The sequence below is a fragment of the Oncorhynchus nerka genome, linkage group LG1 (assembly GCF_034236695.1).
Source record: "Oncorhynchus nerka isolate Pitt River linkage group LG1, Oner_Uvic_2.0, whole genome shotgun sequence".
Classification (NCBI taxonomy): Eukaryota; Metazoa; Chordata; class Actinopteri; order Salmoniformes; family Salmonidae; genus Oncorhynchus; species Oncorhynchus nerka.
In genome coordinates, this window is record NC_088396.1 from 58532470 (window position 1) to 58558745 (window position 26276).

General features: G+C 46.0%; 1 protein-coding gene across 1 annotated transcript in view; it reads left to right on the plus strand.

Moving 5' to 3' along the window:
* The window catches only part of dip2a (disco-interacting protein 2 homolog A), a 299931-nt gene that overhangs the window by 64491 nt on the left and 209164 nt on the right, over positions 1-26276 (plus strand). Inside the window, exons 2-4 of the mRNA XM_065019803.1 lie at positions 10425-10496; positions 16323-16439; positions 17278-17397. Of these exons, the coding sequence (XP_064875875.1) occupies positions 10425-10496; positions 16323-16439; positions 17278-17397 (309 nt within the window). The remainder of the gene's footprint in view (positions 1-10424; positions 10497-16322; positions 16440-17277; positions 17398-26276) is intronic.

The following is a 26276-nucleotide window of genomic DNA, read 5'->3' on the forward strand; positions in this document are numbered from 1 at the left end:
ATCTATAGTGCACTATGGTTCCTAGTCTACAGTGTTATCTATAGTGCACTATGGGTCCTAGTCTACAGTGTTATCTATAGTGCGCTATGGGTCCTAGTCTACAGCGTTATCTATAGTGCACTATGGGTCCTAGTCTACAGTGTTATCTATAGTGCACTATGGGTCCTAGTCTACAGTGTTATCTATAGTGCACTATGGGTCCTAGTCTACAGTGTTATCTATAGTGCGCTATGGGTCCTAGTCTACAGTGTTATCTATAGTGCACTATGGGTCCTAGTCTACAGTGTTATCTATAGTGCACTATGGGTCCTAGTCTACAGTGTTATCTATAGTGCACTATGGTTCCTAGTCTACAGTGTTATCTATAGTGCACTATGGGTCCTAGTCTACAGTGTTATCTATAGTGCACTATGGGTCCTAGTCTACAGTGTTATCTATAGTGCACTATGGGTCCTAGTCTACAGTGTTATCTATAGTGCACTATGGTTCCTAGTCTACAGTGTTATCTATAGTGCACTATGGGTCCTAGTCTACAGTGTTATCTATAGTGCACTATGGGTCCTAGTCTACAGTGTTATCTATAGTGCACTATGGGTCCTAGTCTACAGTGTTATCTATAGTGCACTATGGGTCCTAGTCTACAGTGTTATCTATAGTGCACTATGGGTCCTAGTCTACAGTGTTATCTATAGTGCACTATGGTTCCTAGTCTACAGTGTTATCTATAGTGCACTATGGTTCCTAGTCTACAGTGTTATCTATAGTGCACTATGGGTCCTAGTCTACAGTGTTATCTATAGTGCACTATGGTTCCTAGTCTACAGTGTTATCTATAGTGCACTATGGGTCCTAGTCTACAGTGTTATCTATAGTGCACTATGGGTCCTAGTCTACAGTGTTATCTATAGTGCACTATGGGTCCTAGTCTACAGTGTTATCTATAGTGCACTATGGGTCCTAGTCTACAGTGTTATCTATAGTGCACTATGGTTCCTAGTCTACAGTGTTATCTATAGTGCACTATGGGTCCTAGTCTACAGTGTTATCTATAGTGCACTATGGGTCCTAGTCTACAGTGTTATCTATAGTGCACTATGGTTCCTAGTCTACAGTGTTATCTATAGTGCACTATGGTTCCTAGTCTACAGTGTTATCTATAGTGCACTATGGTTCCTAGTCTACAGTGTTATCTATAGTGCACTATGGGTCCTAGTCTACAGTGTTATCTATAGTGCACTATGGTTCCTAGTCTACAGTGTTATCTATAGTGCACTATGGGTCCTAGTCTACAGTGTTATCTATAGTGCACTATGGGTCCTAGTCTACAGTGTTATCTATAGTGCACTATGGTTCCTAGTCTACAGTGTTATCTATAGTGCACTATGGTTCCTAGTCTACAGTGTTATCTATAGTGCACTATGGTTCCTAGTCTACAGTGTTATCTATAGTATATATATCCGAAAAATAACTGGTCGCGTTTGTGCGAGTGAAATATATATATATATATTTAATTCTGCGTCCCATTAGTTGTGTTTTCCATGTAACATTACGAAGATCACACAACCTGATAGACTGTAACTGTAATTATGATCCACGTCACACAAAGCTTTTACGAAAGTATAATCACAAATAAATATAAACATATTGGTATTAAATGGAGTTTAGATGACTGAGCGATGAAGAATGACTGAGTGTCCGGTATTGGCTATAGAAGCAATGCTTCTAAAATGCTTTTCCACTAGATTTGAAAGTTTATAAATTTCTAAAATGATTATGAGCTGAAATGATGTATGTGCTGCAAAGAAATCCAATAGGCACCTTTTGCATAGGCTGAAACACCGGACTCAGGTTCCCTTAGCGGTAGCCTACTGAACATTGGTCAGGTTCCCTTAGCGGTAGCCTACTGAACATCGGTCAGGTTCCCTTAGCGGTAGCCTACTGAACATTGGTCAGGTTCCCTTAGCGGTAGCCTACTGAACATTGGTCAGGTTCCCTTAGCGGTAGCCTACTGAACATTGGTCAGGTTCCCTTAGCGGTAGCCTACTGAACAGCTGTCAGGTTCCCTTAGCGGTAGCCTACTGAACAGCTGTCAGGTTCCCTTAGCGGTAGCCTACTGAACAGCGGGTCAGGTTCCCTTAGCGGTAGCCTACTGAACATCGGTCAGGTTCCCTTAGCGGTAGCCTACTGAACATCGGTCAGGTTCCCTTAGCGGTAGCCTACTGAACATCGGTCAGGTTCCCTTAGCGGTAGCCTACTGAACAGTGGTCAGGTTCCCTTAGCGGTAGCCTACTGAACAGCGGTCAGGTTCCCTTAGCGGTAGCCTACTGAACAGCGGTCAGGTTCCCTTAGCGGTAGCCTACTGAACAGCTGTCAGGTTCCCTTAGCGGTAGCCTACTGAACAGCTGTCAGGTTCCCTTAGCGGTAGCCTACTGAACAGCGGTCAGGTTCCCTTAGCGGTAGCCTACTGAACATTGGTCAGGTTCCCTTAGCGGTAGCCTACTGAACATCGGTCAGGTTCCCTTAGCGGTAGCCTACTGAACATCGGTCAGGTTCCCTTAGCGGTAGCCTACTGAACAGCGGTCAGGTTCCCTTAGCGGTAGCCTACTGAACAGCGGTCAGGTTCCCTTAGCGGTCTGTGTCGATGCAATCATTTGTTTTTAGGTTTTCAAAATGATTTTGCTTTTAGTGTTGATTAGCAACCGTGTCTAAAACGCCAATACTCAAAAATGGCGAGCGTGCGGGGGAAAGAGAACCCCAATTCAGTGGGGGTGGGAGGCCGAGAGTGGAGAGGAGGCCAGAAGCCAGCAGCACATGCTAGAAGTGTGTATTTGAATCAACACTGAACTCTCTCCCTGTCAGATGCACTGGGCTTACAGGAACAATACCCGTGTCAGAGAGAGAGAGAGAGGCAGAGGGAAACAGAGGCACAGGGAGGCCATCCGAGAGCCAGCCAGTCATCCCTCAGTTAGGCCCAGGGGAGTGATATTTTAGCTGGCCTCACAGCTTCAAAGACAACCTCTTTCTCTCAGTCCACCATTCCACAACCTTCAAAATAATAATCTAGATTTCTCAGCACTCTAAAGCTGCAGATGTGTCATGTATTATCAGATGCATGTAAAGTGTCCCAAATAATTGCTGTATGGTAGCAGACAGTATTGGAACTGTTGTTTGTGAGTCATGTGAATGGCGCCAGCATGGAGAGTATGGGAGGTCTCCTAACAGCAGAGGGTCTGTCTGCTAGTTATTTTAGTTTCCACAACTATTTACTCAGGAGGGTATTTCTCCAGGAAACGCCTTGGAGCTGGCAGAGCAGTGTGAAAGCAGGAGAGGAGACAAGGTGTGATGGAGAACTCTTATATCATATCAGCCTCTCATTATATTACAGAGTTATTACAGACCTATAAATGGACGAACCTCTGTGATCATGTCTAGTACGTAATGCCTCTCCACAACTCTAGTCTAGGTTCTGCAAAGCCAGGTCTTTTCCATGGGTGAAAAAATTCTAACTTGACGCTGGTATGTAAGAACTGTTTTTGTTCTACAACATGGTTGTACATCTTTATACGTCCACACAGGACCCCATGGTGTCACCAGTCCAGTCCCCCCCAGGTCCTCTCTCAGCCCCCACTCAGCGAGCTGCGTAGGCCCCACTCAGCGAGCTGCGTAGGCCCCACTCAGCGAGCTGCGTAGGCCCCACTCAGCGAGCTGCGTAGGCCCCACTCAGCGAGCTGCGTAGGCCCCACTCAACGAGCTGCGTAGGCCCAACTCAACGAGCTGCGTAGGCCCCACTCAGCGAGCTGCGTAGGGCCCACTCAGCGAGCTGCGTAGGGCCATAACCTCCTGGTGATTTTAATGCTGGGAAACTGAGATCGATTTTATCTGATTTTTACCAGCATGCATCTGTGTGTCTAGAGGCAAGAAACTCTAGATCACCTTTACTCCACACACAGAGACGCATACAAAGCTTTCTCTCACTCTCCATTTGGCACATCTGACTCTATCCTCCTGATTCCTGCTTACAAGCAAAAACTGAAACGGGAAGTACCAGTGACATACGGAAGTGGTCTGACGAAGCGAATACTAAGCTACAGGATGGTTTCGCTAGCACTGATTGGAACATGTTCCGGGATTCATCCGATGACATTGAGGAGTTTACCACCTCAGTCACCGGCTTCATTAATAAGTGCCTTGATGACATAGTCCCCACAGTGACTGTACATACATATCACAACCAGAAGCCATGGATTACAGGCAACATCCGCCCCAACTTAAGGCTAGAGCTGCCGCTTTCAAGGAGTGGGACACTAAACTGGATGCTTATAAGAAATCCCGCTATGCCCTCAGACGAATCATCAAACAGGCAAAGTGTCGATACAGGACTAAGATGAAATCTTACTTCACTGGCTCTGATGCACGTCGGATGTGGCAGGGGTTGTAAACTATTATAGATTACGAAGGGAAACCCAGCCGCGAGCTGCCCAGTGACGCCAGCCTACCAGACGAGCTAAATGCCTTTTATGCTTGCTTCGAAAAAAGCAACACTGAACCATGCATGAGAGCACCAGCTGTTCCGGACGACAACATTCACAAAGCCGCTGGCCAGATGGATTACCAGGACGCCTACTCAGAGAGCATTCGCCAACCAGCTAGCAAGTGTCTTCAGGGACCTGGCAGTGTGGTGCCAGGAAAACAACCTCTCCCTCAACGTGCGCAAGACAAAGGAGATGATCGTGGACTACAGGAAAAGGAGGGCCGAACAGGCCCCCATTCACCTTGACAGGCTGTAGTGGAGCGGGTCGAGAGCTTCAAGTTCCTTTTGGTCCACATCACTAAGGATCTATCATGGTCCAAACACACTAACACAGTCGTGAAGAGGGCACAGCAATGCCTCTTCCCCCTCAGGAGGCTGATAAGATTTGGCATGGGTCTCCAGATCCTGAAAGTTCTACAGCTGCACCATCGAGAGCATCTTGACTGCAACTGCTCCGCATCCGACCACAAGGCGCTACAGAGGGTAGTGCGTACGGCCCAGTACATCACTGGGGCCAAGCTACCACCATCCAGGACCTCTATACCAGGCGGTCAGAGGAAGGCCCTAAACATTTTTAAAGACTCCAGCCACCCTAGTCATCGACTGTTTTCTCTATCGCACAGCAAGCAGTCCCAGAGCACCAAGTCAAGGTCCAAAATGCTCCTGAACAGCTTCTACCCCAAAGCCATAAGATCGCTGAACAGTTAATTAAACGGCTACCTGGAATTTCTTCTTTTCACCCCCTACCTACATGTACATAGTACTTCAGTCAATCACCAAACCTACATGTACATATCACCTCAATTAATCACCCCAGTGACCTCTTATCCCAGTACACTGACTCGGTACCGGGATTCCTTGTATATGGCCTGTATATAGCCTAATTACTTTTCATTTGATTGTTTTACTATTTAATTTTTAGCTATTTGTTAATTTCCTTTTTAACTGCATTGCTGGGAAAGAGCTTGTCGGTCAGCATTTCACAGTAAAGTCCACTTGTTTTAGTCGGCATATGTATAATAACATTTAAATGCTTTTGCGTCACAGCTGCATCACACTCACTCAGGTACAGGTTCATACAGGCATGAATCTTTAAGGCAGGCTTCATCAGTCTCTCGGTCTCTCAGCTAGTCCTGCATTATCAGCATTCTGATGTCTTAAAGGAACAAAGATTTTCCAGGAAACAGCTGACTAGAGACCCAGTTGCCTTCATGTGTGTCTCTGGATTTAAAATAATATACCATTTAGCAGATGCTTTTATCCAAAGTGACTTATTCATGCGTGAATGTTTGCTTTGGTTAAGGATTCATATTTTGTTTATAATAGAACGTCAATTTTCTGTATCTAGGCTAAATGGTCCCAGTGATTAATGACAAATTACAGTTTGAGAGGAGTGGGTGAGGAGGTGGAGCAGGAAAATGATTAGCTTCTGCTCTCATTAAGAGAACAACACACCACCCAGGTGTGAGGCTCAGATGGGGTGTTTATGGGCTGAGGGGAGGAGGGGTCCAATGCCATCCAGCCTCTCAATATAAAGCCCTCTCCGTAAATGTCAGTACGACGCCCTGCCTGAAATCTGCTCTTCCTTCACCTAGCCACCAAGTCCACAGTTGCCCCAGCCAGATGGATCTGTGAATGGGCTGGAGGAGAGGCTGGACCAGCAGTGTGGATAGGGACTGACAGTGACTAATAGAGACATGTTGGGGAGATGAGAGAGGAGGGGAAGGAAGAGGGAGATCCCAGGAAGGGGTAGTGAGGTGTGGCGCTGACTGGAGAAACTGCATGCACCTCTGGTGCCCTCTGTTGGTGGCTCTGACACATCACAGCATGTACTTCTGGTGCCCTCTGTTGGTGGCTCTGACACATCACAGCATGTACCTCTGGTGCCCTCTGTTGGTGGCTCTGACACATCACAGCATGTACCTCTGGTGCCCTCTGTTGGTGGCTCTGACACATCACAGCATGTACCTCTGGTGCCCTCTGTTGGTGGCTCTGACACATCACAGCATGTACCTCTGGTGCCCTCTGTTGGTGGCTCTGACACATCACAGCATGTACCTCTGGTGCCCTCTGTTGGTGGCTCTGACACATCACAGCATGTACCTCTGGTGCCCTCTGTTGGTGGCTCTGACACATCACAGCATGTACCTCTGGTGCCCTCTGTTGGTGGCTCTGACACATCACAGCATGTACCTCTGGTGCCCTCTGTTGGTGGCTCTGACACATCACAGCATGTACCTCTGGTGCCCTCTGTTGGTGGCTCTGACACATCACAGCATGTACCTCTGGTGCCCTCTGTTGGTGGCTCTGACACATCACAGCATGTACCTCTGGTGCCCTCTGTTGGTGGCTCTGACACATCACAGCATGTACCTCTGGTGCCCTCTGTTGGTGGCTCTGACACATCACAGCATCAGCTGGACTTGGTTCTCTGATTTTCAGTGTCATGTTAGGGCTAGGCATCCCATCAGTGGGACACCTGTCAACAACATCGGGTGAAACTGGAGGGCGTGTAATTCAAATAAATAATCATAATATTAAACATTTATGAACATGCAAGTATCTTATCGGTTAAAAGCTTAAATTCTTGTTAATCTAACTGCATTGTCCGATTTACAATAGGCTTTACAGCGAAAGCAGACCATGCGATTGTTTGAGGTGACGAAGCGTACTTAATGAGCTGTAACCGAAAAACCACTGGCATTTAGAAAGTTTGAGATGAGGGAGAAAGTGTGGTGGAACAAGTATTGTTAGCATTAAGTATCTTGCTAGCTGGATCGAATTAACCTCGTTAGCTAGCCAGTGAAATGTTGAGCAACAGTCTACTTATCTGATCAAATAATTGAGTTTATGCGCGCGACTATCCCTTTAGCGGGATCGATTTGAGAACATCCAGTGAAATTGCATAGCGCCAAATTCAAACTACAGAAATACTCATACAAATTCATAAAACATGTATCAATATTCACGAAAATATAAGTGTAATACATAAAAATAAAGCTTAACTTCTTGTTAATCCAGCCGCCGTGTCAGATTACAAAAAGGCTTTACAGCGAAAGCAGACCATGCGATTATCTGAGGACAGCGCCCCGCATACAAACACACGAAAATCATTTTTCAACCAGGCAGGTGGCGAAACAAAAGTCAGAAATAATATATCATTAGCATACAAGTATTTTACACCATTTTAAAGAGAACATTCTCGTTAATCTAGCAGCGAAAGCACCACAAACGATTGTTAGGTCACCACAAAGTCATAGAAAAACACAGCCATCTTTCCATCAAAGAGAGGAGTCACAAAAAGCACAAATAGAGATAAAATTAACCACTAACCTTTGATGATCTTCATCAGATGACACTCATAGGACTTCATGTTACACAATAAATGTATGTTTTGTTCGATAAAGTGCATATTTATATCAAAAAATCAAATTTGACATTGGCACGTTACGTTCAGTAGTTCTAAAACATGAAGTGATTTTGCAGAGCCACATCAATTTACAGAAATACTCATCATAAATGTTGACGAAAATACAAGTGTTATACATGGATTAGAGATATACTTCTCCTTAATGCAACCGCTGTGTCAGATTTCATTTTTTTTAACGGAAAAAGCAAACCATGCAATAGTCTGAGTACAGCGTTCATATTCGCCATATTGTGTAGTCAACATTAGTCAGAAATAGCATTACAAATATTCACTTACCTTTGATCTTCATCAGAATGCACTCACAGGAATCCCAGTTCCACAATAAATGTTTTGATTTGTTCCATAAGTCCATCATTTATGTCCAAATATTTTTAACTGTTTTCCCTCTACAGTATGTGGTTAATTTTCAGAATGAGAGAATTAGTTGAAAATGAGGCATTGCTTGTTAATAAACAAGTTGATTCAGGGATCAAGTGGAGCTGGGCCTGGTCTAAACTGGATGCCTCTATAGAGGTGAAAGGAACACCACACACATTCCCTCTTTCTCACTACAGTGGATAAAAGGGGATACTCTCTGCCTGACAGAGAGCAGTTATGCCAACCAAAGGGTGTCATGTTCTGTTTGGCACATTGTAGAACAGATGTCCACAGGCAGAAAGTGTACAATGTAATAATGTGCATTGTTGCCCAAAGATGTTGCTTTTGTTGAACTTGTGTGAGTGATTTATAAAAACATTTACTCAGTGGAAGTTATTTATGCACACAGGTAGCCTCGTGCGCTTGATCGATGTCACACAGGTAGCCTCGTGCACTTGATCGATGTCGCACACGTAGCCTCGTGCACTTGATCGATGTCACACAGGTAGCCTCGTGCACTTGATCGATGTCACACACGTAGCCTCGTGCACTTGATCGATGTCGCACACGTAGCCTCGTGCACTTGATCGATGTCACACACGTAGCCTCGTGCACTTGATCGATGTCACACACGTAGCCTCGTGCACTTGATCGATGTCACACACGTAGCCTCGTGCACTTGATCGATGTCACACACGTAGCCTTGTGCACTTGATCGATGTCACACACGTAGCCTCGTGCACTTGATCGATGTCACACACGTAGCCTCGTGCACTTGATCGATGTCACACACGTAGCCTCGTGCACTTGATCGATGTCACACACGTAGCATCCTGCACTTGATCGATGTCACACACGTAGCATCCTGCACTTGATCGATGTCACACACGTAGCCTCGTGCACTTAATTGATGTCCACTATAGTGGCCAGTGTAATATAGCAACAATAGAATGCCTGTTTGTTTCATTCTATTTCTTCTTTAAGATGTTTTTTTCCCCAAGTGCAATATTTAGATGTATGGTTACAAGCGTTCTAAATGCTGTCATGGTAACTGTAATATTAGTGGATTTGGTTTTTCTCAAGACTTGAGTGTCATTTGCAGTGAAGTCTAGGCAACAAATAACATTGGATTTGCTTTCTTTCCATGTTTTAGCTGAGAGTTCGGTTCAACATGAACCACTTGTTATTTTACACACACAGACTGATCATGTGGATCATATTCTGTTTAGTTCAAACTTGCATTTCCCCCTGCAGGGATTTATTACATGTTTCAGTGCAGAAAAGTGTCTCCATTTTGGTCCCTCAGCAGTTGACACCCCTGAACACGTTTATAGGCTCAGTGCACTCTGGATGGGGGGTGTTTGTGACAATAAAGCCAAAGGACTCGGGAGTTTTTGTGTTTAAGTTAGGAAGCAGGATTTGTTAGGCTACAGAGTTTAGAGTATTATACTGCTGTGTCCCAGATCAGGACAGACCAGATGGACTTTGGTCTCTGAATATCACAACACAGTCATTGTCCTTGTCCCAGAGATGTTCATTTTGGGAGGCTGGAGGGGGGTGGCATCCCATGGCCTCTTGGTGCTCTGTGGTGCCAGGGCTAGAGGCTGGAGGGGGGTGGCATCCCATGGCCTCTTGGTGCTCTGTGGTGCCAGGGCTAGAGGCTGGAGGGGGGTGGCATCCCATGGCCTCTTGGTGCTCTGTGGTGCCAGGGCTAGAGGCTGGAGGGGGGTGGCATCCCATGGCCTCTTGGTGCTCTGTGGTGCTAGAGGCTGGAGGGGGGTGGCATCCCATGGCCTCTTGGTGCTCTGTGGTGCCAGGGCTAGAGGCTGGAGGGGGGTGGCATCCCATGGCCTTTTGGTGCTCTGTGGTGCCAGGGCTAGAGGCTGGCACGGGTGTTTTTTGTGGCAGTGGCGCATACAGGGGACATCACACACTGTAAGACCACACATCGTATCTGATGGCCATTTGGGCCAGTGACTCACTACCGTCTCCTCTCTCTCTCTGTCTCTCCAGGGGACATCACCCACTGTAAGACCACACATCGTATCTGATGGCCATTTGGGCCAGTGACTCACTACCGTCTCCTCTCTCTCTCTGTCTCTCCAGGGGACATCACACAGAAGGGATATGAGAAGAAGAGAGCCAAGCTGCTGGCCCCCTACATCCCTCAGATACAAGGTAAGATGCCTCACCTGGTAGAACGGCAAGCAGCTGGCCTCCTACACCCCTCAGATCAAATCAACTTTTATTTGTCACGTGCGTTGAATACAACAGGTGGAGACCTTACAGTGAAATGCTTACTTACAGGCTTTAACCAATAGTGCAAAAAAGGTGTTAGGTGAACAATAGGTAAGTAAGAAATAAAACAACAGTAAAAAGACAGGCTATATACAGTAGCGAGGCTATAAAAGTAGCGAGGCTAAATACAGACACCGGTTAGTCAGGCTGATTGAGGTAGCATGTACATGTAGATATGGTTAACCTTTCTAGCGGAACCCCTCGACAACATTCCACTGAAAAGGCAGCGTGCAAATTCAAAAATATTTTTTAGAAATATCTGACTTTCACGCATTAACAAGTCCAATACAGCAAGTTAAAATGAAACATCTTGTTAATCTACCCAGCGAGAACACAACATATGATTACTTTAGGTCATAGCCAAGTCAAAAAAACACAGCCATTTTTCCAGCCAAAGATAGGAGTCAAAAAAAGCAGAAATATAGATTCAATTAATCACTAACCATTAATCTTCCTCAGATGACACTCATAGGACATCATATTTTTTTATTTTATTTTTTTATTTCACCTTTATTTAACCAGGTAGGCTAGTTGAGAACAGGTTCTCATTTGCAACTGCGACCTGGCCAAGATAAAGCATAGCAGTGTGAACAGACAACACAGAGTTACACATGGAGTAAACAATTAACAAGTCAATAACACAGTAGAAAAAAAATGGGCAGTCTATATACAATGTGTGCAAAAGGCATGAGGAGGTAGGCGAATAATACAATTTTGCAGATTAACACTGGAGTGATAAATGATCAGATGGTCATGTACAGGTAGAGATATTGGTGTGCAAAAGAGCAGAAAAGTAAATAAATAAAAAAAACAGTATAAAAACAGTATGGGTATGATGTAGGTGAAAATGGGTGGGCTATTTACCAATAGACTATGTACAGCTGCAGCGAACGGTTAGCTGCTCGGATAGCTGATGTTTGAAGTTGGTGAGGGAGATAAAAGTCTCCAACTTCAGCGATTTTTGCAGTTCGTTCCAGTCACAGGCAGCAGAGTACTGGAACGAAAGGCGGCCAAATGAGGTGTTGGCTTTAGGGATGATCAGTGAAAATACACCTGCTGGAGCGCGTGCTACGGATGGGTGTTGCCATCGTGACCAGTGAACTGAGATAAGGCGGAGCTTTACCTAGCATGGACTTGTAGATGACCTGGAGCCAGTGGGTCTGGCGACGAATATGTAGCGAGGGCCAGCCGACTAGAGCATACAAGTCGCTTGTGATATGATACAATACATGTATGTTTTGTTCGATAATGTGCATATTTATATCCAAAAATCTCAGTTTACATTGGCGCGTTACGTGCAATAAATGTTTTGATTCCAAAAAACTAGTGATTTTGCAGAAATACTGATAAACATTGATAAAAGATAAAATTGTTATTCACAGAATTAAAGGTAGACTTCTCCTTAACGCTGTGTCAGATTTAAAAAAAGGAACTTTACGGAAAAGCATAATCTGAGAACGGTGCTCAATCCAGCCAGCTAAATATCCGCCATTTTGGAGTCAACAGAAGTTAGAAATAACACTAAATATTAACTTACCTTTGATCTTCATCAGAAGGCACTCCCAGGAATCCCAGTTCGACAATAAATGACTGATTTGTTCCACAAGTACATCATTTATGTCCAAATAGCCAGTTGTTGTTAGTGTGTTCAGCCCAGTAATTCATCTTCATGAGGCGCAAGCACTCCGTCCAGACAAAAAGTCAAAGTTCCGTTACAGGTCGTAGAAACGTATCAAATGATGTATGGAATCAATCTTTAGGATGTTTTTAACATAAATCATCAATAAGCTTCCAACCGGAGAATTCCTATGTCTGTAGAAAAGCCATGGAACGAGAGGTAACTCTGTCGGGAGCGCGCATCATGAGACCAAGGCACTCTGCCAGACCACTGATTCAAACAGGTCTCATGAGCCCCTCCTTTATAGTAGAATCCTCATTCAAGTTTCTAAAGACGTTTGACCTCTAGTGGAAGCCGTAGGAAGTGCAACTTTATCCGTATCCCACTGTGTATTCGGTAGGTTTGAAAAACTACAAACCTCAGATTTCCCACCATTTTTCTATCCAATAGTAATAATCTATTCTGTTTTCTATCCAATAGTAATAATAATATGCATATATTAGCATCTGGGACAGAGTAGGAGGCAGTTCACTCTGGGCATGCTATTCATCCAAAAGTGATAATGCTGCCCCCTATCCCAAAAAGGTTAAAGTGACTATGCATATATGATGAACAGAGAGTAGCAGTAGCGTAAAAGAGAGGTTGGGGGGTGGCGGAACACAGTGCAGATAGCCCGGGTAGCCATTTGATTACCTGTTCAGGAGTCTTATGGCTTGCGGATAAAGAAGACTGTGCTAGACTTGGAACTCCGGTACCGCTTGCCATGCGGAAGTAGAGAGAACAGTCTATGACTGGGGTGGCTGGGGTCTTTGACAATTTTTAGAGCCATCCTCTGACACCGCCTGGTGTAGAGGTCCTGGATGCCAGGCATCTTAACCCCAGTGATGTACTGGGCTGTACACACTACCCTCTGTAGTGCCTTGCGGTCAGAGGCCAAGCAATTGCCGTACCAAGCAGTGATGCAACCAGTGACGAATGCTCTCAATGTTGCAGCAGTTGCAGTAGAACCTTTTGAGGATCTCAGGACCCATGCCAAATCTTTTTAGTTACCTGAGGGGGAATAGGCTCGATGTTGCAGGGGTCTGTAGTCAATTAAGCAGGTTGCTTTCGTGTTCTTAGGCACAGGGACTATGGTGGTCTGCTTGAAACATGTTGGTATTACAGACTCAATCAGGGACATGTTGAAAATGTCTGTGAAGACACCTGCCAGTTGGTCAGCACATGCCCAGATCACACGTCCTGGTAATCCGTCTGGCCCCGCAGAGTTGTGTATGTTGATATGTTTAAAGGTCTTACTCACGTTGGTTACGGAGAGTGTGATCACACAGTCGTCCGGAACAGCTGGCGCTCTCATGCATGCCTCAGTGTTGCTTGCCTCGAATCGAGCATAGAAGTGATTTAGCTCTTCTGGTAGGCTCGTGTCACTGGGCAGCTCACTGCTGTGCTTCCCTTTGTAGTTTGCAAGCCCTGCCACATATGACAAGCGTCAGAGCCGGTGTAGTAGGATTCAATCTTAGCCCTGTATTGACGCTTTGCCTGTTTGATGGTTCGTTGCAGGGCATAGCAGGATTTCTTGTAAGCTTCCGGGTTAGAGTCCTGCACCTTGAAAGCCGCAGCTCTACCCTTTAGCTCATTGCGAATGTTGCCTGTAATCCATTGCTTCTCGTTGGGGTATGTACGTACAGATACAAGGTAAGTTGCCTCACCTGGTAGAAAGGCAAGCTGCTGGTCTCCTACACCCCTCAGATACAAGGTTAGATGCCTCACCTGGCCTCCTCCACCCCTAAGATACAAGGTTAGATGCCTCACCTGGCAGAGGACATTATCATGATATCTACTCCTTTCCTTTCGGATATGTCCTTGACTCTAGTGCTGTATGTATAGCTCATACTGTTGTCACTATCATCACAATACTCTGTATCGTCACAATATTTTTTATATTTTTATTTTTTATGTAACCTTTATTTAACTAGGCAAGTCAGTTAAGAACAAATTCTTATTTTCAATGACGGCCTAGGAACAGTGTGTTAACTGCCTGTTCAGGGGCTGAACGACAGATTTGTACCTTGTCAGCTCAGGGATTTGAACTTGCAACCTTTCGGTTACTAGTCCAACACTCTAACCACTAGGCTACGCTGCCGCCCCGGGTCTAGGGTAGGGCTGCAGGGTCTAGGGCAGGGCTGCAGGGGCTGGGCTACAGGGTCTAGGGCAGGACAGCAGGGTCTAGGGTAGGGCTGCAGGGTCTAGGGCAGGGCTGCAGGGTCTAGGGCAGGGCTGCAGGGTCTAGGGCAGGGCTGCAGGGTCTAGGGCAGGGCTGCAGGGTCTAGGGCAGCGCTACAGGGTCTAGGGTAGGGCTGCAGGGTCTAGGGTAGGGCTGCAGGGTCTGGGGCTGGGCTACAGGGTCTAGGGTAGGGCTGCAGGGTCTGGGGCTGGGCTACAGGGTCTAGGGCAGGGCTGCAGGGTCTAGGGCAGGGCTGCAGGGTCTAGGGTAGGGCTGCAGGGTCTGGGGCTGGGCTACAGGGTCTAGGGTAGGGCTGCAGGGTCTAGGGTAGGGCTGCAGGGTCTGGGGCTGGGCTACAGGGTCTAGGGTAGGGCTGCAGGGTCTGGGGCTGGGCTACAGGGTCTAGGGCAGGGCTGCAGGGTCTAGGGTAGAGCTACATGGGGTAGGGCTACAGGGTCTAGGGTAGGGCTGCAGGGTCTAGGGCAGGGCTGCAGGGTCTAGGGTAGGGCTGCAGGGTCTAGGGTAGAGCTACATGGGGTAGGGCTGCAGGGTCTAGGGTAGGGCTGCAGGGTCTAGGGTAGAGCTACAGGGTCTAGGGCAGGGCTGCAGGGTCTAGGGCAGGGCTGCAGGGTCTAGGGCAGGGCTGCAGGGTCTAGGGCAGGGCTGCAGGGTCTAGGGTAGGGCTACATGGTCTAGGGTAGAGCTACAGGGTCTAGGGTAGGGCTACATGGGGTAGGGCTACAGGGTCTAGGGTAGGGCTACAGGGTCTAGGGTAGGGCTACAGGGTCTAGGGTAGGGCTACATGGGGTAGGGCTACAGGGTCTAGGGTAGGGCTACAGGGTCTAGGGCTACATGGTCTAGGGTAGGGCTACAGGGTCTAGGGTAGGGCTACATGGGGCAGGGCTACAGGGTCTAGGGTAGGGCTACAGGGTCTAGGGTAGGGCTACATGGGGCAGGGCTACAGGGTCTAGGGTAGGGCTACAGGGTCTAGGGTAGTGTTTGGTGCGTGTATTGTCACATTTGCTACTTGAGTTGTCTTGCTCCCTTGTCTTACCACACCAAGCCCTGTATTTTCTTAGAAAGTTTTGTCTATAATAAATCAAGTTAGCCGCTAATGCTATTTGCTTGTTAGTGAAATGTAATCTAAGTCAGAACAAACGTAGCTATCTAATCCAGCCTGATACCAGGTGTAGGCCCAGATCAGCATGTTTTTTGTGCGCAGCCGTATCTTCTAAAACCGAGAGGAACAGGCTAAGCTTGAATATGTTATTATGTAACATCTGATTAGTGAATTTGTTGTCATGTCAAACTACAATGTAGTCAGTGTTGCCCACTATATTCCAACCCACTATATTGTGTTGCCCACTATATTCCAACTTTATTTCCCTGAAACACCAGGGTCATGAACTACTCATAAATCATATTTAAAACTTGCATTATTCAAAAACATAAAATACTGTCATATTGTCAAATATGAAACACATGGTATAATTTGACATATTGCCCAGCGCTCTATCTATAGATGGAGAACAGGATCCAGACGTTGTCTCAGGGTTAGAGGTGAAGGTGTTTCATTTGACATATTGCCCAGCCCTCTATCTATAGATGGAGAACAGGATCCAGACTTTGTCTCAGGGTTAGAGGTGAAGGTGTTTCATCGTGTGTTACTGTGTCTCTAGGTGTAGAACCATCCCTGCAGAAGGAGAACAGGATCCAGACGTTGTCTCAGGGTTAGAGGTGAAGGTGTTTCATCGTGTGTTACTGTGTCTCTAGGTGTAGAACCATCCCTGCAGAAGGAGAACAGGATCCAGACGTTGTCTCAGGGTTAGAGGTGAAGGTGTTTCATCGTGTGTTACTGTATCTCTAGGTGTAGAACCATCTCTGCAGAAGGAGAACAGGATCCAGATGTCTCAGGCTGCTCCACCAGGATCCAAACACAACAAGTCTCGGGCCACCAACACGCGGGATGAACGCTTCAGATCTGGTAAGAGGACAATCCTACAGGATCAGATGGACTGGGGGGGGTTGAAGGCTTCAGATCTGGTAAGAGGACAATCCTACAGGTCAGATGGACTGGGGGGTTGAAGGCTTCAGATCTGGTAAGAGGGCAATCCTACAGGATCAGATGGACTGGGGGTTGAAGGCTTCAGATCTGGTAAGAGGGCAATCCTACAGGATCAGATGGACTGGGGGTTGAAGGCTTCAGATCTGGTAAGAGGGCAATCCTACAGGATCAGATGGACTGGGGGGTTGAAGGCTTCAGATCTGGTAAGAGGACAACCCTACAGGATCAGATGGACTGGGGGGGGGTTGAAGGCTTCAGATCTGGTAAGAGGACAACCCTACAGGATCAGATGGACTGGGGGGTTGAAGGCTTCAGATCTGGTAAGAGGGCAATCCTACAGGATCAGATGGACTGGGGGGTTGAAGGCTTCAGACCTGGTAAGAGGAGGACAATCAGATGGACTGGGGGGGGTTGGTTTCAAATCTGGTAAGAGGACAATCATACAGGATCAGATGGACTTAGTCCGTGTCTGGGTGTCTACCCCAGGATTTAACCCTAACCCCTATGTCTAGTCCTGGACTGAAAATGAAGCTCAAAAGAGAATCTGTATTGGAAATGCCTTTTAGTCCAGGATTTGGCTCGTCTGTCCTGGGAACCACCCCTAAATGTGTATTATGGTTGGGTTAACACTTTTCAGGTGTCTGTTCCAATGCTGACATAACCTAAAGGATGTTTTTCAGGAAGTGTTCACACAGTGCATGCAGGATATGTATGATACTGTGTAATAAACGGTTGCGTGATCTTTGTGTTTGTCTAGACCTGCATACAGAAGCCGTTCACGCTGCCTTGGCCAAGTACAAAGAGCGGAAGATGCCAATGCCCTCCAAGAGACGCTCTGTTCTAGTTCAGTCCTCTGTAGAGGCATGCACTCCCCCAGGTAAGATCATACTACATTACCCAGAACTCACCTGGGCCTTAAACCGTACCCCCTGCTACCCACAACCCATCTGGACCTTAGGATCTGATCTAACATAGGTCACCACAGTGAAACTGTCTGTCTGGTGCTGGGACTGTTGGTGTTGCTGAGTGGCAATTCAGCAGAATTTAACCATTGCCTACAACATGGAAAAGTTTATTGTGTAAAATGGAGAAAACAAATTGAACAATATTTTACAGTTATGGACATTACATGTTGATAAGATCTTCTGAGCTGGTAAGGGTTGGCCACGCTGTTCTGCTTTTGTTTAAGATGCAGCTGGTGTTTAGGAACCTGACCAGATAAGAAACATGGTCATGCTCATTTTCCTGATCGCCATGGTGTTCATTTTTATTGTTTTATTGAACCTTTATTTAACTAGGCAAGTCGGTTAAGAACTAATTCTTATTTACAATGACGGCCTACCAAAAGGCAATGACGGCCTACCAAAAGGCAATGACGGCCTACCAAAAGGCAATGACGGCCTACCAAAAGGCAATGACGGCCTACCAAAAGGCAATGACGGCCTACCAAAAGGCAATGACGGCCTACCAAAAGGCAATGACGGCCTACCAAAAGGCAAAAGGCCTCCTGAGGGGACACAGGGGTTCATGGATAATGCTGCCAACCATTGGTCACACGGTGGATAACCTTGATCTACTGGATCTAATTTACTACCGTCGTGGGCTGTTTCCTTCTTCTACTACATGTTTCCTGCATAAGTACTGTTGCCGCATATCTGTCACACCTATTTGCAACATATAGCAAACATGGTTTTGTGTAATCTGGGGCTGCGAAGGGTTGTGCTGTTTGCATTTCCTTTTTTAATGTCTCAAATGCAATCGGAGCATTAGTGTTCCAGTCTAGTTGAGTTGTCCTGCTTCTTTCATTATCTCTCGCAAAGGGGCTGTTTTAACTACATATTCCTCTATCCAATCTGAGCTAAATCCAGTCATCCCTAACAAAGGTCATTTGAGCTACCGTTTGTGGCAATGGTGCTTTGCTGATTCCTTGCAACTATCCTGGTGCTATTGCCTTGGTTCCATGAGCTGTGGTTCTTCCTCGCTACTCAACCTTAGGCTGGCAATACTGAAATGTTTTGTTTTAGAAACAATGTCCTTCTCAGCTATCAATATCTGATTGAAGACGTTGGGAAATCCCTGGGGAAGACGAGTGTACGTGTATTGTCTTCCTCTGTATCTAAACGCAAACAAATGTCTGCATTCTTCCGCCAGGGGCACACAAGTCAATCACTGTAAAGTACTTAGCATGTGGGGGAACATTTGTCAGTAGTGTGTGAGGGTTCGGAACTTCTGAAAGCCAATCCTGTGCAATGTCATTTATTTATTTCTCTTAGGTCATGTACCAGTCTCCATTTTTTACCATCGGCTTTAAGAACAGGTAGAAGATGTGTATTACAGCGGCTTTGTGTTTCTATTAGTACACCTGATTTTATCAATCCTTCAATGGTCATGCTTATCCTTTCAGCTTCTGGTTTCATGTGATATTGATCTTTCCAGGGAGGCTTGGCATCAGGTTTCATGTGATATCGATCTTTCCAGGGAGGCTTAGCTTCTGGTTTCATGTGATATTCAGCTTTCCAGGGAGGCTTAGCTTCTGGTTTCATGTGATATTCAGCTTTCCAGGGAGGCTTAGCTTCTGGTTTCATGAGATATTCAGCTTTCCAGGGAGGCTTAGCATCAGATTTCACTTTGATGCTTACATTACTGATTTCACCAATCCAACATCTGTGTCATGTTGAGACCCCTTCTGGAATGATGTTTTCCATTTCCTATCTTTGTTAACTAACTGGCCCTATTTCTTCACCTAACTGTCCTTGCTGATTAGCTGTAACCTTGACTTCCCTTTGATCCCCATTCATTACTGTTGTTGCCAGTATTTTAATAAAAGCCTTGTCTTTGCAATGGAAAATCAATGGATTATCTGTTTATCCCTTCTCTTGGCTTTCTTCATCATTGGCCCCAATTCTTTGGCCGTAAATCCTTGATTTACCAACAATGTAATGTGAGGGACAGAGTCAAAGACATTGTGCCATCTTTGTACAAACTTTGATCCATCTCTGTCACTCAGATCCATTGCAGCTCTGGTTTCCTATAATAATGTACTGTGACATCATTGCTACTGACTTTCCATTTGCGTTCATTGTCCAAAGTTGTTCTAAAAAATGGTCTTGGTCAAACTGCATTGTGCAGTGGTATTCTGATTTTGCTCTTATCAGCTTTAGGTATTTGAGCCTGAATAAACCCATTTCCCCATGGCTCTGTTTATTTCTGTCTCCACGTCCCCCTAACCATTAGCTGTCTCTGCTGTCATTATCATTTGCAAATTTAACCCTGTTCTTTCCATTATTACTCCTTCAGGAGAGCACTTGATTTGTATGCACATTTTTCATAGAGCATCCCTTCCTAGTAGATTAATTGGGGTTTGATCTGACACTAATATCGGAATTGTTGCTGATTTTGCCGTCAGACGAACTGGAGCAGTCATTGGAATTCGCTGCGGTTGTCCCGATAATCCTACAGTTTTGGTGTATTTACTAGACATGGGGAGATGAGGCATAATTTGGACTTAAACATGTGTAAGTGGCTCCAGTACCTCTCATCATGGGTGTGCCTTTGTTCTCTGTTTGAACCTGCAGCATAGCTTCTTGATCAGCTCTCGTGTTTGGGAGCTGACCCTCCCTAGGATTGACCCTAGGATTCGTTGGGCACCCCTAGTATCCTTGATTTGGCCCCGCTCATGGGTTCACAGGGCCTTGTGGTTGACTCTGGTTGCCTTGCCTTGCCATCCACCATCCTGGTTCTAGTTATTATGGTGCCCACTTCCTTGTGGCTACCAATTTTTTTATTCCTGTTACCTGGTGGTTGCCACTTGTTTTGGTTCCCTCCATTTCAGTCCTGCCAGGGATTTGTAGGGCAGTGATGTCTGGAGTGTACTGGCTGCCGGCATCCCCAAGTGGTCCCTGGGGACTTCTGGTTCCTTTTTTCTTATTATTTTGCAGAGCTTTTTGTTGCTTGTTGCCACCATTCCAATTCCCGGGGTTGTTGTGTATATACACATTCACTACTGGTGGTGTGGGTTGCACTTGGACCTGTTTGACAAGAAGCGGTGGTGGCCCCCTTGGAGACTGCAGCCATTGTCCCTACCTCTTGCACTGGAGTCATCACTGGGGCCTGGATTTTATTTTTTCCTTTGTTAGTCAGTTTTTTCAGCTGAAGCTGGGTCAGTTTTCTTTGAATGTCTTTTCCTTGTTCTATTTGTTTCTGTTCATCCTTTCTGTATTTCTCCACTGCATGGATCACGTGGTCCCAGAATTCCTTGTGACTTTGAAGTCAGTCTCACATCCTCCAGCCTGCTCTTTACTGACTGGGGCATGGCTTCTACCACTGACTTCCGGAACAGAGTTGTAATCAGTCGGTCCCCCTCTGGATTCCGTTCTGTTTCCAGTTTCCATCGTTTCAACTGTCCATGGAGGTATGCAGCTGTACCCCATTGCTTTTCCTTTTAGTGCCTTAGGATCAACCCTTGTTGGGTGTTCCTCTTTCAGAGCACGCCAGACAGTTGGACGATATGTGTCAAAGGCTCGTCCATCTGCCAGTATGTCTCCCGCCTCCATGTTTGCTACCCCCACTACTCTTACCAGCAGTGCCTTCAGATCCCCCACAGCCAGTAGTTTCCCTATGGTTTGTTCTTCAAAGGTTCTGATCCGTTTTCCAGCTTCATCATGAAGGTTTCGGCAGGCGAGTAACCAACCCTTCCAGGTCCTGTGAGCCCCATGGTACATACGGGCCTTGATTCCCCTTTATCAAAATGGGACACTGTACCCCGTATCTATCAGGTTTTTTCAGCTTTGTCCTATTCCTCATCTTTCTTTGCTTTCTTTCAGGGCTAACCCGTTGTACCTTACATTGGTCTTTCTAGGCCCTGGCTAGTTCTTCTCTCATTTGCTTTTCTACCTTTTTTAGTTTCTATCCATATCCATCCTTTTGTCCACCAGAAACTCCATCTTCCTCCGTATATCTCCCCATATTATTTTCGGTATTCCCTCATTCCCCTATGGATAGCCTGAACACCTAATTATTTTATTATTCTTTCCCCATCTTTGTCTCTTATACTGCTGTCAATTTCTTCCCATTCCCTTTCCTCATCTGATTTGTCAAGCTCTTGTTCTACATAATTCTTCTTACATTTTTCTAGCTTTTGCTTAAATTCTTCTGCCTTTCTATCCTTTGCTCTTATCTTGTTTCTTGTATGTTGGTCTGATGGTTCTTCTTCTGTTCTTACTCCCATCTTTGCTAGGGCTTTTCTCAGTCCCCCATAGCAGTTGAGGGTTTCTATTCCTGTTTTCGTAGCCTTTTATAATTTTATCACTTCAGCTGTGAGAGACGGAATCAAAAACAAAAATCCAGAAAATCACATTGTATGATTTTTAAGTAATTCATTTGCATTTTATTGCATGAGATAAGTATTTGATACATCAGAAAAGCAGAACTTAATATTTGTTACATAAACCTTTGTTTGCAATTACAGAGATCATACGTTCCCTGTAGTACTTGACCAGGTTTGCACACACTGCAGCAGGGATTTTGGCACACTCCTCCATACAGACCTTTTCCAGATCCTTCAGGTTTCGGGGCTGTCGCTGGGCAATATGGACTTTCAGCTCCCTCCAAATATTTTGTATTGGGTTCAGGTCTGGAGACTGGCTAGGCCACTCCAGGACCTTGAGATGCTTCTTACTGAGCCACTCCTTAGTTGCCCTGGCTGTGTGTTTCGGGTCGTTGTCATGCTGGAAGACCCAGCCACGACCCATCTTCAATGCTCTTACTGAGGGAAGGAGGTTGTTGGCCAAGATCTCGCGATACATGGCCCCATCCATCCTCCCCTTAATATGGTGCAGTCGTCCTGTCCCCTTTGCAGAAAAGCATCCCCAAAGAATGATGTTTCCACCTCCATGCTTCACGGTTGGGATGGTGTTCTTGGGGTTGTACTCATCCTTCTTCTTCCTCCAAACACGGCGAATGGAGTTTAGACCAAAAAGCTCTATTTTTTTCTCATCAGACCACATGACCTTCTCCCATTCCTCCTCTGGATCATCCAGATGGTCATTGTTAACGCCCACATCTGACTTATCTTAGTTTATATTTATAAAAAATTACAGACCTTTACATTTACATTTAAGTCATTTAGCAGACGCTCTTATCCAGAGCGACTTACAAATTGGTGCTTTCACCTTATGACATCCAGTGGAACAGCCACTTTACAATAGTGCATCTAGGTCTTTTAAGGGGGGAGGGGAGAAGGATTACTTTATCCTATCCTAGGTATTCCTTAAAGAGGTGGGGTTTCAGGTGTCTCCGGAAGGTGGTGATTGACTCCGCTGTCCTGGCGTCGTGAGGGAGTTTGTTCCACCATTGGGGGCCAGAGCAGCGAACAGTTTTGACTGGGCTGAGCGGGAACTGTACTTCCTCAGTGGTAGGGAGGCGAGCAGGCCAGAGGTGGATGAACGCAGTGCCCTTGTTTGGGTGTAGGGCCTGATCAGAGCCTGGAGGTACTGAGGTGCCGTTCCCCTCACAGCTCCGTAGGCAAGCACCATGGTCTTGTAGCGGATGCGAGCTTCAACTGGAAGCCAGTGGAGAGAGCGGAGGAGCGGGGTGACGTGAGAGAACTTGGGAAGGTTGAACACCAGACGGGCTGCGGCGTTCTGGATGAGTTGTAGGGGTTTAATGGCACAGGCAGGGAGCCCAGCCAACAGCGAGTTGCAGTAATCCAGACGGGAGATGACAAGTGCCTGGATTAGGACCTGCGCCGCTTCCTGTGTGAGGCAGGGTCGTAACTCTGCGGATGTTGTAGAGCATGAACCTACAGGAACGGGCCACCGCCTTGATGTTAGTTGAGAACGACAGGGTGTTGTCCAGGATCACGCCAAGGTTCTTAGCGCTCTGGGAGGAGGACACAATGGAGTTGTCAACCGTGATGGCGAGATTATGGAACGGGCAGTCCTTCCCCGGGAGGAAGAGCAGCTCCGTCTTGCCGAGGTTCAGCTTGAGGTGATGATCCGTCATCCACACTGATATGTCTGCCAGACATGCAGAGATGCGATTCGCCACCTGGTCGTCAGAAGGGGGAAAGGAGAAGATTAATTGTGTGTCGTCTGCATAGCAATGATAGGAGAGACCATGTGAGGTTATGACAGAGCCAAGTGACTTGGTGTATAGCGAGAATAGGAGAGGGCCTAGAACAGAGCCCTGGGGACACCAGTGGTGAGGAGACGGATTCTCGCCACGCCACCTGGTAGGAGCGACCTGTCAGGTAGGACGCAATCCAAGCGTGGGCCGCGCCGGAGATGCCCAACTCGGAGAGGGTGGAGAGGAGGATCTGATGGTTCACAGTATCGAAGGCAGCCGATAGGTCTAGAAGGATGAGAGCAGAGGAGAGAGAGTTAGCTTTAGCAGTGCGGAGCGCCTCCGTGATACAGAGAAGAGCAGTCTCAGTTGAATGACTAGTCTTGAAACCTGACTGATTTGGATCAAGAAGGTCATTCTGAGAGAGATAGCGGGAGAGCTGGCCAAGGACGGCACGTTCAAGAGTTTTGGAGAGAAAAGAAAGAAGGGATACTGGTCTGTAGTTGTTGACATCGGAGGGATCGAGTGTAGGTTTTTTCAGAAGGGCTGCAACTCTCGCTCTCTTGAAGACGGGAGGGACGTAGCCAGCGGTCAGGGATGAGTTGATGAGCGAGGTGAGGTAAGGGAGAAGGTCACCGGAGATGGTCTGGAGAAGAGAGGAGGGGATAGGGTCAAGCGGGCAGGTTGTTGGGCGGCCGGCCGTCACAAGACGCGAGATGTCATCTGGAGAGAGAGGGGAGAAAGAGGTCAGAGCACAGGGTAGGGCAGTGTGAGCAGAACCAGCGGTGTCGTTTGACTTAGCAAACGAGGATCGGATGTCGTCGACCTTCTTTTCAAAATGGTTGACGAAGTCATCTGCAGAGAGGGAGGAGGGGGAGGGGGAGGAGGATTCAAGAGGGAGGAGAAGGTGGCAAAGAGCTTCCTAGGGTTAGAGGCAGATGCTTGGAATTGAGAGTGGTAGAAAGTGGCTTTAGCAGCAGAGACAGAGGAGGAAAATGTAGAGAGGAGGGAGTGAAAGGATGCCAGGTCCGCAGGGAGGCGAGTTTTCCTCCATTTCCGCTCGGCTGCCCGGAGCCCTGTTCAGACCTCTACGTGATTTGTAAGTAGGAAAACCTGCAAAATCGGCAATCAAATACTTGTTCTCCCCACTGTATATACTACTTCAGGTGTCTGTATATAGCCTCGCTACTGTATATAGCCTCGCTACTGTATATAGCCTCGCTACTGTATATAGCCTGTCTTTTTACTGTTGTTTTATTTCTGTACTTTGCTTTGATTCTTGCTTGTTAACGCCCACATCTGACTTATCTTAGTTTATATTATAATGGCGGCGCCAGAGTATTAATACAAAACGAATACATTTATTGCATATATGTATTTCCAGTATAAGTGCATTTCTAATATTATTTGATTAATACAGACATGTCTTTTCACTATGCAACATTTCTCCCCAATACATATACATGGCTTGTGGATCTAGTATTGATTAACTAAAGTACATAGTCACTGACCATCACAGGTTCAGGCCTATGTTGCCCAGGAATGATTAACCCATATACGTGTCCAGTAGCCTTCGCAAGATCAGACTCGGCCCAAGAGGGCTGTGTCTGTTGTTCAAGCTTGGCACATTCACAACAATTCTGCTTACGTTCTGTATTTACATATCTAACAGTTTGCCTTATTGGTCCAGCTTTATACATTCACATGGATCCAGCCTATGTTATGCATATTTATGTCTAATGATTAACCCCATATTGATTATGCTCTCTACTTCTGCGAAAACAATATAGATACTGGAAATTTTTTTCCTACAAGTTCTGATCCACTGGAATTGTGATACAGTGAAATAATCTGTTAACAATTGTAGGAAAAATGTGTTGTCATGCACAAAGTAGATGTCCTTACTGACTTGCCAAAACTATAGTTTGTAGTTGAACTGTATAAATGATGTCTCCATAATGTAGTAGGATGGTCATCTGAATCGGGGTTAGTTTGGTAGCTGGGGTGTAAGAAGAGCGATTAGGATAAATCAAAACTTGGTTTCCTCTAACTTTAGCCTGCAGCTTTGATATGTGCTGAGAGAAGGACAGTGTACCGTCTAGCTATACTCCCTAGTACCTTTTACGAGGTGACTACCTCAAGCTCTAAACCCTCAGCGGTAGTAATCACACCTGGGGAGAGGGGCATTCTTCTTACCAAACCACATAACCTTTGTTTTGGAGGTGTTCAGAACAAGGTTATTAAAGCACCAGCTGTCAGAGCAGCTCACAGATCACTGAACCTGTACATAGCCCATCTGTAAATAGCCCATCTACCTACCTCATTCCCATACTGTTATTTATTTATTTATTTTTTCTCCTTTGCACCCCAGTATCTCAACCTGCACACTCATATTCTGCACATCTACCATTCCAGTGTTTTAATTGCGATATTGTAATTATTTCGCCACTGTCCTATTTATTGCCTTACCTCCTTTATCCTACCGTATTTGCATACTGTATATAGAATTGTTCTGTTGTATTATTGCCTGCATGTTTGTTAATTCCGTGTGTAACTCTGTTTGTGCTTGGCTTTATCTTGGCCAGGTCACAGTTGTAAATAAAACATTGTTCTCAACTAGCCTACCTGGTTAAATAAAGGTAAAAAAAATGTTTTTACGGCTGAGCTGTAGTCAATGAAGAGTATTCTCACGTA